Source organism: Trifolium pratense, linkage group LG2, assembly GCF_020283565.1.
Source record: "Trifolium pratense cultivar HEN17-A07 linkage group LG2, ARS_RC_1.1, whole genome shotgun sequence".
In the NCBI taxonomy this organism is placed as follows: Eukaryota; Viridiplantae; Streptophyta; class Magnoliopsida; order Fabales; family Fabaceae; genus Trifolium; species Trifolium pratense.
The window spans coordinates 4209965-4228557 of record NC_060060.1 but is presented as its reverse complement, the minus strand read 5'-3'; the positions used below and the strand labels follow the sequence as shown (position 1 = coordinate 4228557).

General features: G+C 34.9%; 2 protein-coding genes and 1 non-coding gene across 3 annotated transcripts; all 3 read left to right on the top strand.

Moving 5' to 3' along the window:
* Positions 1–819: 819 nt before the first annotated feature.
* On the top strand, positions 820–6722 carry LOC123911065 (cullin-3A-like). Its single transcript, XM_045962402.1, has 3 exons — positions 820–1237; positions 2414–4458; positions 6231–6722. The coding sequence occupies exons 1-2, from the start codon at positions 1086–1088 to the stop codon at positions 4452–4454; spliced, it is 2193 nt and encodes a 730-aa protein (XP_045818358.1). The 5' UTR covers positions 820–1085; the 3' UTR covers positions 4455–4458; positions 6231–6722.
* Positions 6723–7626: 904 nt separating this feature from the next.
* Positions 7627–7700, top strand: TRNAT-AGU. Its single transcript has one exon. It is a non-coding gene; the product is annotated as a tRNA-Thr (tRNA).
* A 261-nt stretch (positions 7701–7961) lies between these two features.
* Positions 7962–17292, top strand: LOC123911064 (thyroid adenoma-associated protein homolog). The gene is made up of 4 exons (XM_045962401.1): positions 7962–11972; positions 12333–12592; positions 13158–13748; positions 14679–17292. Exons 1-4 carry the CDS (start codon positions 8610–8612, stop codon positions 17068–17070), a joined length of 6606 nt encoding a protein of 2201 aa, XP_045818357.1. The 5' UTR covers positions 7962–8609; the 3' UTR covers positions 17071–17292.
* Positions 17293–18593: the final 1301 nt, after the last annotated feature.

Below are 18593 nucleotides of genomic sequence, written 5' to 3'. Positions count from 1 at the left end.
GAGTAAATATGGAAATTGATAATCGAAATTGTGATTGGTCAAAATAATTCCTTAATTTACACTACTTGAAAGTTGAAATTGTAACTCATCCACTAAAAAAATATCTTAATTAACTTTTGCGGTTTAAAGTTGACATGAGACATGAAGTGAACATGTAACGTTCTATGTTAACCGTAAACTTTAGGATTGTCACATTAAAATCTAAACTTATTAAATAAATTTTACAACATAAATTTTATATACAATTTAGTTTTTAGTGATGTGATATTGACGTGTGATCCATGTAAATTGCCACATGTTCCGTTAATGTGTCATGTCGTAGTCTCTAAATAGACAAATTCATTGAAAGACTATTTTAACTGACACATTGCAATTTTAAAACTATATTTTCTAATTAATTCTTAAATTTAGAAATTGTTTTAATAGTTGTTTAGAAATTGAGAACCAAATGAATACTTATTTACTCAAATTTTATTTTCTTGAATCCATTTCCTCTATACTATAAATCTGATCTAAATATATATGCAATTATCAAGATAATTATCAAGATAATATAACAAAGTAAGAAGTTACCTAGCATGTAGTTTTTCTCCCGACTCAAAGAGATTTTCCAAATCTTACGATAGAAAATGACACCTCGACAACTATCAACATGTTGCCGAATGAAAAATTTACCACATTACCCACGTCCCACAGTACTATCTTATAAAACTAATCCGCACAATTACTCGTAATAACAACATTAAACGAACACAAACTTCTCGATATTTTTATTTCATCATTTTTATCATAAGTTCTCAATATTTTATCTTTTTTATCATACAATAAATCCCTAACATATAATAAAGTTTGGTAGTAAAACAAGTCAACCAAAGTCAAAAATAAAAACAAAAATCATATTTATTTAATTTCTCTAATTTTCTTCTTCTTCTTCTTCTTTGTTTTAATTTCTAACAAAAAAATGTCACTTCCCAAATGAAACCCTAGTTTCCCCAATTCTAATTGACTCTACTTCTAGGGTTTCGCTTCCATCTTCGATTTCTTTCACTTCACTTCACAGATCCGTTTCCCCAAATTTCCTAACCATGAAGAAGCGATCCATTGTGATTGAGCCGTATAGGCACAGAGTAGCGTTGGATCCTAACTATGCTGAAAAAACCTGGAAGATTCTAGAACATGCTATTCATGAAATTTACAATCATAATTCTAGTCAACTTAGCTTTGAAGAGCTTTACAGGTTTGTTCATAATAATCACCTTGTTCAATTTTTCTTTTCAAAATGATATGGATGATACTATAGTTTTTGTGGATTAATTTTGTTATAATTTAGCTTTTGATTTTTTGTATATGATGATGATATAGTTTTTGTGGATTAATTTTGTGATAATTTAGTTTTTGATTTTTTTTATATATGATGATGATGATGATATTGATGTGAAGTGTCTTGATGTGGATTTTTGAATTTTTTTTTAATCTTCGAGGAATTTGAGGATTAAGAAGGTTTTGAAACATTAGCAAAAAATTGAGGTTTATGTTACATGTGTGTGTGTTGGGTCTTGAAAATGAGGGGTAGTTTTGATGCAATGGATGGAGTTGCTATTGAATTGTTGAATTAGTCTGCCATGGTGGAAGCTTTACAGTTTTAAATTAGGTTGCAGATAAAAGTTGTTGACAAATGTTGTTAACCGTGGTCGCAAAGATTTCGAAGACATTGATATTGAGGCTTAATTGTGGATTTATGGTTGCTTACTGCAAATTCAAACCATGCTTTATGGCACTAGATTGTCGCTTGTTCATATGAATGTTGACATATGCAAGTTACGTTGGGCTGCTTGAGGTTGTTAATTGTTAGGTTGTTTTATATTATTATGGTCTGTTTGACTTGGGAAAATTTGTGATTTCATTTTTTGATGTCACTGATAATTATAAAAATCTCATGGTTTTTTTTCTTCTTTAATCTTTCAATGATTTGTATTAGAAAATGATGAAAATCATTAACAGAAAGTGTTTTTTAATGTCGATATTACTTACTCTTATTCTGTTTTGGTTGATTAGCAAGTTGCATCGAGCTAGGCATTGGTAGATACTTGTATATAACATACTTGCATAAGTCCATTTTTTCCTTGACTTCATCTTGGTAACATATCATATTGGAACATTCTCTAGATCCTATTTGCTCTTTTCTCATGCTTCTGCTTAATCATATTTGGATAGTTAGTTTGCCACTTAGTGAGAAGGAAAAGCTCTTTTTTTCTAAGAACTCAGTCTGTATATTCTGTATTTATTCATACCATGCTATAGACCTCCATTAAACTTGCCATTTATTTAAATTTGTATAAAAGTCAATAGCATTATGTTATTCTGTATTCCCCCGCTAATCATTATAATCTGGGATTATAATTTGTCCGTTCAGGAATGCTTATAATATGGTGCTACAGAAATTTGGGGAGAAACTTTACTCTGGACTTGTGACAACCATGACATCTCATCTGAGACAAATTTCCCAATCAATTGAATCTGCTCAAGGAGAAATTTTCTTGGAGGAGCTCAACAGAAAGTGGGTAGAGCATAACAAGGCATTGTTAATGATCCGAGACATACTGATGTACATGGATCGAACATTCGTACCAAGCAGCCGTAAAACCCCTGTTCATGAGCTTGGTTTGAACCTCTGGAGAGATGTTGTCATCCATTCCAACAAAACTCAAAGTAGGCTTCTAGATACTCTTATTGACCTTGTGCTTAAAGAAAGGAATGGTGAAGTAATTAACAGAGGCTTGATGAGGAACTTAATTAAGATGCTAATGGATTTGGGTTTGTCTGTTTACCAGAACGACTTTGAGAAACATTTTATTGAAGTTTCTAAAGACTTTTATTGTTGCGAGTCCCAAAAATTCATTGAATCATGTAATTGTGGGGATTATCTGAAGAAAGCTGAGAGGCGTTTGAATGAAGAAATGGAGAGAGTATCTCACTACTTGGATCCTAGCAGTGAGTCAAAGATAATTAAAGTGGTGGAGACAGAGATGATTGAAAATCATATGCACACTCTTGTTCATATGGAGAACTCAGGCTTAGTTAGTATGTTTGTGGATGACAAATATGAGGACTTGGAACGAATTTATAACTTGTTTCGGAGGGTGCCTTCTGGGCTCACAATTGTTAAAGATGTCATGACTTCTTTTATACGGGATACTGGTAAGCAGTTAATTATGGATCCTGAGAGATTGAAAGATCCTGTGGATTTTGTGCAGCGTCTTTTGGATTTGAAGGATAAATATGACAAAGCTATTACACTGGCGTTTAACAATGATAAGACATTTCAGAATGCCTTGAATTCTGCATTTGAATATTTCATCAATTTGAATGCTCGGTCTCCAGAGTTCATTTCTTTGTTTGTAGATGACAAGCTTCGCAGAGGGTTGAAGGGGGTTGGTGAGGAGGATGTGGAGATTGTACTAGACAAAGTAATGATGCTTTTCCGGTACCTGCAAGAGAAGGACATGTTTGAAAAGTATTATAAGCAACACCTAGCAAAAAGGCTTCTTTCAGGAAAGACCGTATCTGATGAGGCAGAAAGAAGTTTGATTGTTAAGCTCAAAACAGAATGTGGGTACCAGTTCACTTCTAAGTTAGAGGGAATGTTTACAGACATGAAGACTTCTTATGATATGATGCAAGGTTTCTTAGCATGCCATGGTGCTGAGTTGGGAGATAGCCCTACACTATCTGTCCAGGTGCTTACAACAGGTTCATGGCCAACTCAATCTAGTCCACAATGTAATCTTCCATCTGAAATCTTGGGTGTCTGTGAGAAGTTTCGTAGTTATTATCTCGGTGCTCACAGTGGGAGGAGATTGTCCTGGCAAGCTAATATGGGAAATGCTGATTTAAAGGCTACATTTGGTAAGGGCCAGAAGCACGAGCTGAATGTTTCCACATACCAGATGTGTGTACTCATGCTTTTCAATAATGCCGACCGGTTGAGTTGCAAGGAGATAGAGCAAGCTACAGCAATACCCATGCCAGATTTGAAGAGGTGCCTTCAGTCTTTGGCCTTAGTTAAAGGTAAAAATGTTCTTCGGAAAGAGCCAATGAGCAAGGACATAGCTGAAGATGATGCATTCTTTTTCAATGACAAATTCACTAGCAAGCTCTTCAAGGTAAAAATAGGGACTGTTGTTGCACAGAGGGAGTCCGAACCAGAAAATATTGAAACTCGGCAAAGAGTGGAGGAAGATAGAAAGCCACAGATTGAGGCAGCAATTGTGAGGGTAATGAAATCTAGAAAGATTCTAGAACATAATAATATCATCGCCGAGGTCACGAAGCAGCTGCAGGCGCGATTTTTGCCCAATCCTGTTGTTATTAAAAAACGGATTGAATCCCTCATTGAACGTGAGTTTTTAGAGAGGGATAAAGTGGACAGAAAAATGTACCGCTATCTTGCTTGAAACAGTATGTGCTTTTATCTCTCTCTGTTTAAACATTTTTATCATGGAACCTTTGTTTTTTATAAGCAATCATGGAACCTTTGTGATTTTATCTGTCATAAGCTTGAGTTCTCATTACTAATTGCTGCAAGTTGAGCAGCTCACTCTTTGCATAGTCAACAAACTAACCTCGTTAGGGCAACTTCTCTTTGGACTGCAAAACTTTGAATACATTTTCAGTTTCATACATTTCTCAATTGCAATAAACTGAACATCTTTTATTAGATTGAACCTCTTAACAGCATTATACTTTTCATTTTGGATTTGGTGTTTCATCAACCATTCTCCCTGTGAAAGAAGCTTCTAACAGAAATGATAAAATATACCCCTTGATTAAAAAAAACTGATACCTATTTGAGTAGCATTCTTTCTATTCAAGATTGGTAACTTGTGCAATTGTGCTCCTATCCAGATCAGACATTTAACTTATAATATATATTGCAATACGTTACCAGTAAAATGCTCTTTCATCAATTGAATTAAGTTTGACATATTTTATCTTTTTTTACAAGTAAACTAGATATACTTATATTCCAAAAAAATAAAAAATTACATATACTTTGAAGTGTGACATCTTTACTATGTAGTTTAAAAGAATTAGTGGTTCAGTAATTGGTTGATAAACTTGGTTATATTTTATTTTTATATTCTAACTACAGAATATTGTTAGTCACCGTATTTGATGGTTATTCTCTTCATATGATATCATTTTTCCTTGCTATCGCCTTTTATATTCTATGGTAAAACTAGACGGAATAGAATTAGAAATGACAACATTAGAAAGAGAGTCGGGGTAGCTCCTATAATAGAAAAGATAGTGGAAAATAGCCTTAGGTGGTTTGGCTATGTAGAGAGATTAGAGAAGACTTGTGGATTCTGTAGTAAGGAGAGTAGATCAGATGGAGGAATCACTAGAGGCAGAGGAAGACTTGTGGATTCTGTAGTAAAACTATAAGAAAAACTATTAAGAAAGATCTAGAGACTAATGAGTTGGATAGAAATATGATATATGATAGAGCAGTATGATATTGTTTGATCCATGTAACTGACCACACGTATTGCCTTTTACCTTCCCTTTGTAGGTTTCACCTTCCATTATGTCTTTTTACTTTGGTTTATGTTTAGTTCTGGCTTTGAGTTTATCTCCCATCCTATTTCCTTCTTTGACAAGCTCATTTGTTTTCTTTTACAGATTGAACATTCATTTTTTTTATTAGACGATGATTAAAGTTTATATATTGAAGAAAATGTAATTGAAAATATTTTATAAAATTGTTTCTTGATAACCCTTTGGTTGCTGTGAATGGTTATGGTAGTATTATCCCTGGACTGACAGTGTCACTGTTAGTCAATTACAAGGTCAAGCAATTGTGAATTGATATTTCTGATATTTATTTAATTTTTGGAAAAAACCTTCGTTTCCATTGAAATATTGTGCAACAACCATCGAAGTATTAGATTTCTGCAATGAAGTCTGGCTGAGAATTCATATGAATGAAGAACTCAGTAACCTTTCTATTCCTTAGTAACTCAAGTGCTATAATATTTTGAAAGGTTTTGCAGTGATACAACTAGATTTTTGGATACAATATTGATCTGATCTATTATGTTTACAAAATCATCGTCAACATTTCATGCATATGCATAGTACATGAAAATCACTCGAAGTAGAAAAAGCATGAATATTTATGATCAACGCATTCTACTGCATCGTTTCTAATTTGTTTGAAATTTCAGGTGAATTTTTCAATGATGTATGTACCTGTTCAATGATGGTGGCAAGTCATAGTGCTTTTCTGGTGATTGTGTTCATGCTCAATAGACATAGCATCTAGGGTTTATGCCAGCATAATTACCGTGGTTTGATCGCAAAATTTTCATGCAATCAAATAGAGCCAAATTTACTGTTATTGTTCTTGATTAGTCGCAGTTTTGTTCAAATATCTTTATTTTGTCTAAATCTGTGGATATTTGATCAGAATTTGCATTAAATAACCTTCTAAATATAAACATGGGTTCCAATTTGAATTTTTTTCTTGTATTAGGATATGCAAAGCTAAAGCTAGCTTCAATGTTGTTTAAAGGGTCATTAGGGGAAATAAGGTAATTAGGTGGTATAGCATTTGTATATGATCTCCTTCTAACAACCTATGCATTTTGTTATCATTTCCAATTGGATGATCCACTAATTCAACTGGCAGAGAATTATAAATGGATCCATTTTTTTGATTTTTACTGGAAATTGGGAATAGATGGACTCTCTATAGGATATATTTTACTAACGGGATTTATAACTACTTTAGCCACTTTAGCGGCTCAGCCGGTTACTCGAGAACACCGATTATTCTATTACAGTTCTAAGTACATACATAGATGTTACAATTTTTGTGAGAGCATGAATCTCTAAATTACTATTAATGAAGTATTATTTCAGTAAAAGAAACTAAACATTATTGCAGTAAAAGAGCATTACAGTTTTACTTGTAGACAAAGATATTTAAGTGTTAACCAAGTATATATATTTAAAATATCTAAGAAAAGATTTTCATCCTTTCATTGTATTCCTAGAAAAAATCATTTTCCAAATAAGGACTATTTTTATAAACTGCAATATTGTGAGGGCTAACATTACCGTTAAAATTTAATAGAGACTACATTAATTTGTAGAGAACAAAAACATGTTTAACATTAAAAAAAACTATATCTTACACTATGCCACATAATTTACACAGCCACTACTTATTTTGTTAAAATAGTTGGGTTTTTAAGCAACCTATAAATAGTTTAAGGTATATATAATTTTTTTATGGATTCCAACTCATCACCATCAAATTGTACGAAATGATTTTTTTAAAAAAATTCATTTCAGAACTCCATTGAAGATCTCCTAAAAAGTTAAGAGAAACTTTTTTCTTACAATTTCTATTATATTTATATTCATCTTGAACATTTTTACTTAAATTCAGTTGTTGAAATATTTTTGACCTGTTAATTTCAAATTTTCCCACATATATAAATTTAGAGTTCATAAATCTAAATTTTGACATATCAGTTGCATGGATAAAAACAAATAATTTGACACATAATTTTTACCACATATATAACTTTGACACATCAGTTCATATATATAGTTGCTTTCATAGCTCAGTTGGTTAGAGCACCCGTTTAGTAAGCGGGAGGTCTTGAGTTCAACTCTCAATGAAAGCAAATTTTATTTTTATTCACGAGTTTAATTAATAATATCCTCTTTCCTTTTTTTTTTCCTAAAAAAAAAACTAATTGAGTTGGCACACTCGAAGTAATTTCAAAATGAAGTCTACCCATATCTTACATATGTTGGAGGATGGTTTCAAATGCAAAATAGGTTAATGACGACACAAAAATATTTGATTTTGATCTTGGATTATGAAATAACCTCCATGGTAGTCGTTGGTTGACATTATATTCTATTGGCAAGTTAGATCCATGAAAGTCGTGTGTTTTATCAGATTCCTTGCAGATAGTTCAATTGGTACACATTGGGAAACCTATTAATTTCATCATCATGCTAATGTGCCGGAGACAACTAGACTTTCATATGAATGATATTAACAATATATCTTCAACACATTTAGTTTTCACCATCAGTATTCGGTCCACTGGACCGCCTAATCTGGTTCAGAGTTCTGTTAAGTGGTTTCATCTCCCTCCCGATTGCAGTTGCGGGGAATTGAACCGTGATTCTTCTTACCAAGTTCAGCGTCAATCACCACTAAATCAACTAACGATTGATTGATGTTCTAGTAAAGATGAGAGCTAATAAGTAATAACTTACAAATTTCGATTGCGGTTGACAAAGAAAAGACAATTATTATTATTTTTAAAAAAAATCCAATTTTTAATTTTCTACTGGTCCTAGGGTTCACGCTTTTGAAAATTCGAAAAAACGCACAAAACAAAACCGAGAGAGAGAGAACAGATATTTCACCACCTTCTCCCGCCGTCTTCTTCCACCAACCCTTCCCTTTTCTCTTTCCCTCTCTTCAACCCTAAATCACTGAACCTAAACGCCGTCGTTTTCATCTTCGAAAATCCAAATTTTCACTTTTTTCTTTTCTCTGAGGCATTTCATCAAACATGTCAGCGAAGTGGCGTGCACTTCAACACCGTCACAAATACACTTACAACGCCGTCGTTTTCCCTTCTTCCTATCTCAATTCCCTTCACCAAAACCCTAATCCTTCTTCCCCTTTTCATCACAACCTGGTTCAATTCACAACCCTCACTTCAACTTACTCTCAACTCACCCTTGCCAAAAACCTAGCTGCATCATTCATCAATCTCATTAACAATGAATCTAAACCTGATTCGGGACCCGAAATCGTTATTGTGTCGAAGCTCTATTTTGAGCTTCTGTTTTTGGAAAATTCTTCACCTTTGCATAGAACCCTTCTTTCAGTTTTGCCAAAGGTTAAAAATTTTCATGAGATATTATCTGGGTCTTTTAGGGAGGTTGTGGAGGAGTATAGTAATGGTAAAGGGAAACGATTTGCGGTGTCGCGTGTTGCACTTTCTGTTATGGGGTTGGCGAAATTGGGTTATTTGAATGATGTTGTTGAGTTTTGTGCTGTTTTGGTTGCTGCTGATGTTGTTCGTAGTTTAAATGGCGTTGTTTTGGAGACGAATGTTGATTTGTCTCGTCCTTCGCCTATTGTAATGGAACAGTGTCAAGATGGTATGTCTTGTTTGTATTACTTGCTTCAGAAGTTTCCTTCAAAGTTTAGTTGTGGTGATGAAAATGGGATTGCAATTGATGGGTTTTCGAGTGTGATGGAGGGGATCGTTAGTGTTGTTTTGAGTTTGATGGGGTCTGATGCTTTTTCTAGGGATTGTTTTGTTGCTGCTGGTGTTGCTCTTTGTGCTGCTCTTCAAGTTTGTATTAGTTCGGAAGAGCTTGGTTTGGTTTTGATGCAAGGTATTTTTAATTTGAAGGTTTCGGATTCAAGTAGTGTTGGAAATGTTGATTGTTGTGATAGTGAATTTATGAATGCTGTTAGGAAGGTTCCGTGTAAGGGTGATGATGTTTATCGTAGGATATGTAGTATTTCTGTTCTCAGTAGGATTTGTTTGATTAGAGGGATTCTTACTGCGGTTTCTAGAAACTTGCTTAATACTCAATTTAGTGTTGTGGATGGTTGTGAAGGGAGTGTTAAGAAGAAGTCTATATTGTATGATGGAATTTTGCCTGAGCTATGTAGGCATTGTGAGAGTCCTACTGATAGTCATTTCAATTTTCATGCATTGACTGTGATGCAAATTTGTTTGCAGCAGATAAAAACGTCGATGCTGTCGAATCTTACTGATCTGTCGGGAGATTACGATCCTATTCCCGAGGAAATGGGGATGCGGATACTTAGGATTATTTGGAATAACTTGGAGGATTCTTTGAGTCAGACAGTGAAACAGGTTCATCTCATTTTTGATCTTTTTATGGATATTCAATCCTCCCTGCGTTGGTCGGAGGGAGACAAACAGATTAAAGTGTTTTTGGGGAAGATTGGAGCAGATCTTCTTTCTTTGGGGTCACGGTGTAAGGGGAGATACATTCCTTTAGCATTGCTAACCAAGAGGCTGGGAGCGAAAAAAATGTTGGATATGTGTCCAGACCTGTTATTCGAGACAATACATGCTTATGTTGATGATGATGTGTGTTGTGCCGCAACGTCGTTTCTGAAGTGCTTTCTTGAATATTTGCGTGATGAGTGCTGGGAGATGGATGGTATTGAAGGTGGGTATGCTCTCTATAGAGGGTATTGTCTTCCCCCAATTATGTATGGGTTGGCCTCTGGGTTCTCGAAACATCGCACCAATTTAAATACTTATGCTCTGCCAGTTTTGCTGGAAATTGATGTGGATAGTATATTTCCTATGCTTTCTTTTGTTTCGGTTGGGCCAGATGGGGATGAAAAGGGACTGCAATATCCAGAACTTGTTTGTGCAAACCTGGAATTGAATCTTGAACAGAAAATTGCTATTCTAGTTTCCTTGCTTAAGGTATCTCGGTCACTAGCTTTGGTTGAAGGGGACATTGATTGGTGTGAAAATCCTTCCACAAATGAAGAAGAGCATGGGATTGGAACACAAAGCCATGCTCTTGTATGCATTAAGGGAATAGATATTAAGATCCATGTTCTGTGGCTAGTAAATGCATTGACCCATGTTGATGAGTCACTACGTGTAGATGCTGCGGAGTCTCTTTTCTTGAATCCCAAAACGTCGAGTCTTCCTTCTCATTTAGAGCTCACTTTAATGAAGGAAGCTGTGCCTTTAAATATGAGGTGCTGTTCTACAGCTTTTCAGATGAAGTGGGGAAGCTTGTTTCGTAAGTTCTTCTCTAGGGTTCGAACAGCCTTAGAGAGACAATTCAAGCAAGGAAGCTGGAACCTTCTTGAACGTATTAAAGGTAACAAAGAGGATTGTCCTTCAGAAGGGAATAAGGAATTGACAATGAAAAGAGCAGATGATCTTTTCCACTTTATGAGGTGGTTTAGTGGCTTCTTATTTTTCTCATGCTATCCTTCTGCTCCTTACAAGAGAAAAATAATGGCAACAGATCTCATCTTGATTATGATAAACACTTGGTCTATTAAGTCATCGATAATCGAGGAGTCCGACAATTCATTGTCGGAAATTCATCTCTATCCTTACAGCAAGGGTATGACTTCTTCTGATTCAACCCTATTGTTGGTCGGTTCCATTGTTGATAGTTGGGACAGGTTGAGAGAGAGCGCGTTTCAGATATTACTCCATTATCCGAACCCACTACCTGGAATTTCAAGTGAAGAGATGCTGAAGAAGGTAATTGCTTGGGCTATGAAATTAGTTTGCAGTCCACGTGTAAGGGAAAGTGATGCCGGTGCTCTGACTTTACGACTTATATTTAGAAAGTATGCAATAGATCTAGGTTGGTTGATTGAAGATCCATTCAATATTTCCCATTTAAGCTCAAAGTCTGAATTAGTAAATGGGGTTAATCAGTCTAGTAAATTAAGGAATCCTGTAATACTGTATTTGAAATCAATGATTGACTGGCTGGATGTTGTTGTAAGAGGTGGAGAGCAAGATCTTACTAAAGCATGCAAGAACAGCTTTGTCCATGGTGTATTACTTGCTCTACGTTACGCGTTTGAGGAGTTGAACTGGAATTCTGATGTCGTATCGTCAAGCATCTCAGAGATGAGATATTTGCTGGAAAGACTTTTAGACCTTGTTGTGCGGATAACTTCGTTGGCACTATGGGTGGTTTCTGCAGATGCTTGGCATCTGCCTGAAGATATGGATGAGATGGTTGATGGTGATGATCTTTTGTTGGATGTACCAGATCATGACAATGAGCATATGCCTTCATCTGAATATGAGAACAATAATTCAAAGCCTTCCCATGATATCAGAGCATCAGAACAGATTGTCATGGTTGGTTGTTGGCTGGCTATGAAAGAGGTACTTAACTATGAAAGAGGTTACACACACACACATTTTCAAAAGTATGGAGTTTTTATCTCCTCCACTGGTAGTTGTCATATAAGACCAGCGAGAATCTGTTAGTCAGCCTTTATTTATCAAATATAAAAATGCTATCCGTACAATCTTCAGCGACATTGAATTGAAAAGTTTGGAGTTTAAAAAGGCTGTATCTAAGTTTTTCAAAAAATTATGATTTCATTTACTTATTTGTCAAAAAAATAATTACTTATTTACTTTAAATTAAAAGGAATTGTGACATTATATATACATATTTTGTACATGCACACATATTTGGTTATTAGTATTACCATGATTTCACTATGTTTTCTTGTTCAGGTGAGCCTTCTTTTGGGGACTATTATAAGAAAGGTACCATTGCCAAGTAATGCATGTTCAGATTCGTCTGAGCTAGAGGGGGCTTCTATTGACACTGTTAACAGTTCATCTGATGCTGTGCTTGATTTGGAACAACTTGAAACAATTGGAAATCATTTTTTAGAAGTTCTCTTGAAGATGAAGCACAACGGTGCGATTGATAAGACGCGTGCTGGCTTCACAGCTCTTTGCAATCGTTTACTTTGCTCCAATGACCCAAGGTATGAATTTTGTAATTTATTTATTTATATGAACTGCTTTGTAGCTTTGCTTATAAAGAAAGTACTTTATTGTCGAAATTATAAGGTTTACTTTAGTTAGAGTAGGACATAGACAGAGGAAAGGAAAACTCCATATAATCTTCTATAATCTATATTTAATGTGTAATAACATGATGCATTACCAAACACAAATCTCTAAGTTTAACTCTTGTTGATAGTTATCAATCCCTGATAAGGTGTGAAACGGTTAATCCCAAAAATGCTACTGCAGAATAATAAACAGCAAGATCATTTCTATAGAATAGATTATAAATATTTATACTACACATATATAGAATTTTAAGAATTATAAATAACCAAAATTAAAGGCATATTCAATATGATATGTGTATGATAAATGAAGTGTAAATTTTGTAGTTACTATTTTGTCACAGAGAATGCCTTGTTCATCATTCATGTATTGAAGATTATTTTCTACATAAATGAATGTTATATTATATCAGTATGACCAAATTGTTATATCGGAAATCATTTTTCTGCCACTTAAGTTGTGTATCTTCTTCAGGCTACATAAATTGACAGAGTCATGGATGGAGCAACTCATGCAAAGAACAGTGGCCAAAGGACAAGTAGTGGATGACTTACTGAGAAGAAGTGCCGGAATACCCGCTGCATTTACTGCTCTGTTCCTATCAGAGCCAGAAGGCACACCAAAGAAGCTCCTTCCAAGGGCATTAAGGTGGCTTCTTGATGTGGGAAATGGGTCTATGTTGAATCAGGTCGAAAGTGATAACTTGAAAGACAACCCATGCAAGTCAAATGGTTCAATGAAAGAAAATAGTTCTACACAGGAAGCTGAGAGAAATGTGAGAGAGATGTCATCAAAGATCAGAGATGAAGGTGTCATTCCTACAGTGCATGCATTTAACGTTCTAAAAGCTGCATTCAATGACTCTAACTTGGCTACTGATACATCTGGTTTCTCTGCCGAGGCTATGATTTTGTCTATTCGCTCTTTCTCATCTCCATACTGGGAAATCCGAAACAGTGCTTGTCTGGCTTACACTGCTTTGGTTCGTCGCATGATTGGATTCCTCAATGTTCATAAGCGAGAATCAGCACGACGAGCAATAAGCGGGCTTGAGTTTTTTCACAGGTATGCGTTACTCTTGGATTTAACTACTTTATTTTCCTGGATGCATTCTTTGTGTTTGCATGTTGTGGAATTAAAATCGAATATGTAATGAATAAACTGGAGCTTACAATTTTATATAATAGATTGACGGTTGAAATAAAGAAGGAATTAGTATACTAGCCCATCAAGTTTTGAAGAAATTGTTTAAATCCCAAATTTATTTACTTTTTCTAATATTAGTCTTACTAGGTCAAATTTGAAGAAATTGTTTGAATCCCAAATTTTACTTACTTTTTCTAATATTAGTTTTACTAGGTCAAATTTGAAGAAATTGTTTGAATCCCAAATTTACTTACTTTTTCTTAATATTAGTCTTACTAGAATATTAGAGATATAAAACTAGTTCTGGGATTCCATTTAATATGTGAGTTGATCTTTGAAAATATTCAGCACATTGACGCATGATAAGGGGATTGAAAGTTGGGGCATTTTTACATTCTGAACATGAAATGGCTCGCTTTATCACGAATTCATTATCATATCGATTTGTTTTAAGATTACAATCATATTCTCCGATCCTGTGTTTTATTTTGAATATTTTCTGTTGATAAGTGTAGATTTCATTGGATCATTATGGAAATCGTTCACTTGGCATTATTTGTCTACTTTTATATTGCAGAGAGTAGTAAAATTCATGTACTGGATCATTTGTGGTCTTTCCTTCTTACTGTCTTGACATGATTTGTTTCCTTCTAATTTTCAAAGTTGAAATTGGTTTTTGTTTATGGAAATATTTTCATGAAATTGTGATTTATATCAGCCTACGGACTCTGTCTCACATTTATAGTTATAGATATTAGATAGCACTGTCTGTTTTTAGTTTGTATCTGCTAGTTAATGTGAATAGTTGACAACTAAAGACTTCGTAACATTTTTTTTTTTGGTTTCAAGGTATCCATCACTGCATTCATTTCTTTTCAATGAACTGGAAGTTGCAACCGAGTTTCTGGGTCCTACATCTTCAGGAGATTTAGAATCTGTTAGGGGAAATAATCTGCATCCGAGTTTGTACCCGATTCTGATTCTTTTATCAAGGCTGAAGCCTTCATCAATTGCTGGGGAAAGAGGAGATAAACTAGACCCATCTCTTTTAATGCCTTGGATTAGGAGGTGCTCAACCCAAAGTAATTTACGAGTCCGTGTTCTTGCATCTAGAGCTCTAACAAGTCTTGTATCAAACGAGAAGTTGTTGTCAGTCCTTCTCAGCATTGCTTCCGAGCTGCCGTGTGTAGAAAACTTTGTCAAATCAGGTTCCCGCGGGATTTCCTACAACTTAATCCATGGAATTCTCTTGCAGTTGAGTTCTCTGCTGGAAGTAAATTGTAGTAATCTTGCTGATAACTCGAAGAAAGATCTCATTGGTGAGTTGATCCAAATTCTTATACCCCGGTCATGGATTGGAAGACCTACTCGATGCCAGTGCCCTATCCTCAATGAAACATTCATAAGAGTTCTGGATCAAATGCTCCATATTGCAAGGACATGCCAGATAACCCAACATTTTTTTGCCATTCGCAACCTACTTTTGGAGTTGTCGACAGAATGCTTAGATTTGGAATCTTATGGGCAGCCTTATTATGACGCAACCATTGCTGAACTCCGTGAACAAGCGGCCATTTCCTATTTCGGTTGTTTGTTTCAAACATCTAAGAATGAGGAAGATTCAACCCATTTGCCACTGAAATATTGTCTTCCCAGTACAAAATCATTGCCGAAACATGATATGAAGAATGCATCGACTGGTATTTTGGATAGGTTGATTCGCTGCTTGTCTGATTCATTATATGAAGTTCGACTTGCAACACTGAAGTGGCTGCTGAAGTTCTTGAAAGCGACCGAGTCTGGTAGCAAGCTCTGTGATTTTTCTATTGACGACATTAGTATTATTCACCTCTGGGCAAAAACTAATCTTCATGGAACATTGGTGAAGATTTTAGGATCAGAGAAGAACCACAAGTGTAAGTATTACATTCTGAGGATCCTTGTAGCTTGGAATTTGCTGCAATTTGAAAAAGCTAGCCATGACAAGTGCACCGACACAAGTTATGTTGGTGAAATGGACTTTGACTCTGTGTCGCAATTTTGGAATGAGTTAGTTTCTATGTACAATCAAACAAGACATGCAAAGACCCGTGAAACCCTTATTTATTGTCTTGGAGTATGTGCTAAGAGAATTACAATGTTGTTTGCAAGTTCTTTTCCATCTAACGAAGCAATGAAGTTTGTGGTTTGTGGCGAAAGGAATCAGAAGATAAGTTGGTTGTTCGATTGCATTGTTTATTTCTGTAACATGATTAAGCAATGCAGTTTACCATCAGAACAAACAAGTATGCGCCACGCAGCGGCTGGATCCTTAATAGCGTCTGGTATACTCGAGCAGGCCGAGCTCCTTGGCTCGATTGTTTACAACGATCATATTCCCTCTGCCACATTGCCTTCTTGTTTTGTAAAAAATGGAAGTGTGAATTCGTATGCTCATCATGTGCTTAATGCATGGTTCACATGCATCAAGCTTTTGGAAGACGAAGACGACTCGGTTAGATTGAGTCTTGCTTCAGATGTTCAAAAGTGTTTTACTTCAGAAAGAATTGGAAGCAAAGTTCCTCATGAATTGGTTCCAATCCAAGTAGATAGAGTGATAAGATTCTGTTTCGATCATCTCTCTTCTATTTTTGGTCACTGGATTGATTACTTCAACTACCTTTGTCAATGGGTATTACAAGCTGAAAACAATGTATCATTTGAAGGAGATCTCGTGAGACGAGTTTTCGATAAAGAAATTGACAACCATTATGAAGAGAAGCTGTTGATCAGCCAAATTTGTTGTTCCAATATGGAAAAGCTACCTATTTTGAAGTCATGGGCTGACAAAGATGAACTAAGGAGCTACTTACATGGATGGCGAAGTAGATTTTCCCGTCAATTGGTGTCATATGCTGAAAACATTACCGGGAAACAAGAGCAAATTGATTGGGTAGGAGGCCTAGGTAACCACAAAGATACATTTTTACCCATATATGCAAATTTACTTGGTTTCTATGCCCTTTCGAACTGCATTTTCATTGTCTCGGACAATAACAATGCCGAACTTCTACCTAATGTTGTTGTGATTGGAAGAGCCATTAATCCATTCCTTAGAAACCCTTTGATTTCTAATCTATATAAGCTATTGCTGAAGTCACATGAGAAAATAATGACAGAAGATGTTGCTAACAACTTGTTCTCTGAGATGGGAAACCACTCTGTCTGGGATAGTTTTAATCCTTATTTTCTTCTTGGTTAGGGTTTGTATACTAGTTGTAATTTTATATGGAAGTCATTGATCATACAGAGAAGTTGTGTCCAAGAAACAATTTTGTATTAGATTATTATATTTTTGTTTCTTAAGATCATTGATTATGTTTTGTAAATTAATTAATGACTTGCAACTTGGAACCTTGTGGTTCATGTATTCATTTGAAATTATTATGGTTGAAAATCATTTTGAGGAACTTTTTCATTCACATCCCCGTGTTGGTTTGTGTTAAGATTTTTAGTTTCATGATTTGTTATTTCTTGGATTTGGCTCTTCTAAAGGGACACTTTAGAGAGTAAGGTAACCAACTTCAACTATTAATGAGAAAATCAATGATATTAACATGACAATCAAACAATTTTGTTATGAGTTACTTTCTATGTACAATAAAACAAGGCATGCAAAGACCCGAGAAACCTTATTTATTGTCTTAGAAAGCATAACAAATTGACGTTTAATAGAAATTCATCAACTATAAGCTAAAAGCAATGTGTTGTTTGATGGAGATCTTGTGAGACGAGTTTCCAATAAAGAAATCGACAACTGTTATGAAGAGAAGCAATATAAGTTAGTCCTAAAGTCACATGAGATAATAATGACAGATAACATTGTTAAAATTGTACGATGATCAAAATAAAACCATAAACGCTCATAACAATAACTTCCTAACTTTAATCCCAACTAAATACTATCTAAACATGATACGATGATCAAAAATTGGATGGCGGCAAACTTGATGTTGAATATCTAAACGCCAGCAGCAACCCTCATGATGATGATGGATACGAATGCCGAGAGTTGGAAGGGGCTGAATACTGAATAATGTGTCAAAACAATCATAGCAACTTCCAAGTCTACCCTTGATTGGTATCTCAACCTATGCAGTTGTACTTTATAATATGTCGTTAAACAAGTTACTATTGCAGTTATGACTAGAAAGATTCCAGCTAGAATCGCTACAATAACAAAGTACCATTGAGCTATGCCTTTTTGAAAGGGAAGATGACTATTATGTATGGCGGGCAAGCTGCAAAAGAATCGACACTTTGAATCCAGAAGATTGATTTAGGTGCCATGGATGACTTACAATGTTCCTCTGCACTTGCAAGGAGCATTGTATGTTTGTATGGGATGGGGCCTAATGTAGTGCCCCACCATACTGATATTATAAGAGCTATTCAATATTCAGAGGAGGTGTTCAAGATAATTAATGACGATGTATTGTGCCTCTTGAAAGAGGCACACACAATTGCTAAGAATAATGTAGAAAACCACAAGGAGGGACTTCTTACTATCATGCTGACTTTAATTATGGAATTCATTCTCGGGGCTTCGTACTACCATTGAGCTATAATAATAAATTTTATTATTATAAAAAAATTCATTTATATGGTTTAAAATAATTATAAGCATATTTTATTTATCATATATCATTGTATCTATTTTAGAATAAATTTAATTCATTAAATTTTACAAAAATAAATATATTACCCTTTGAATTTTATAAAATA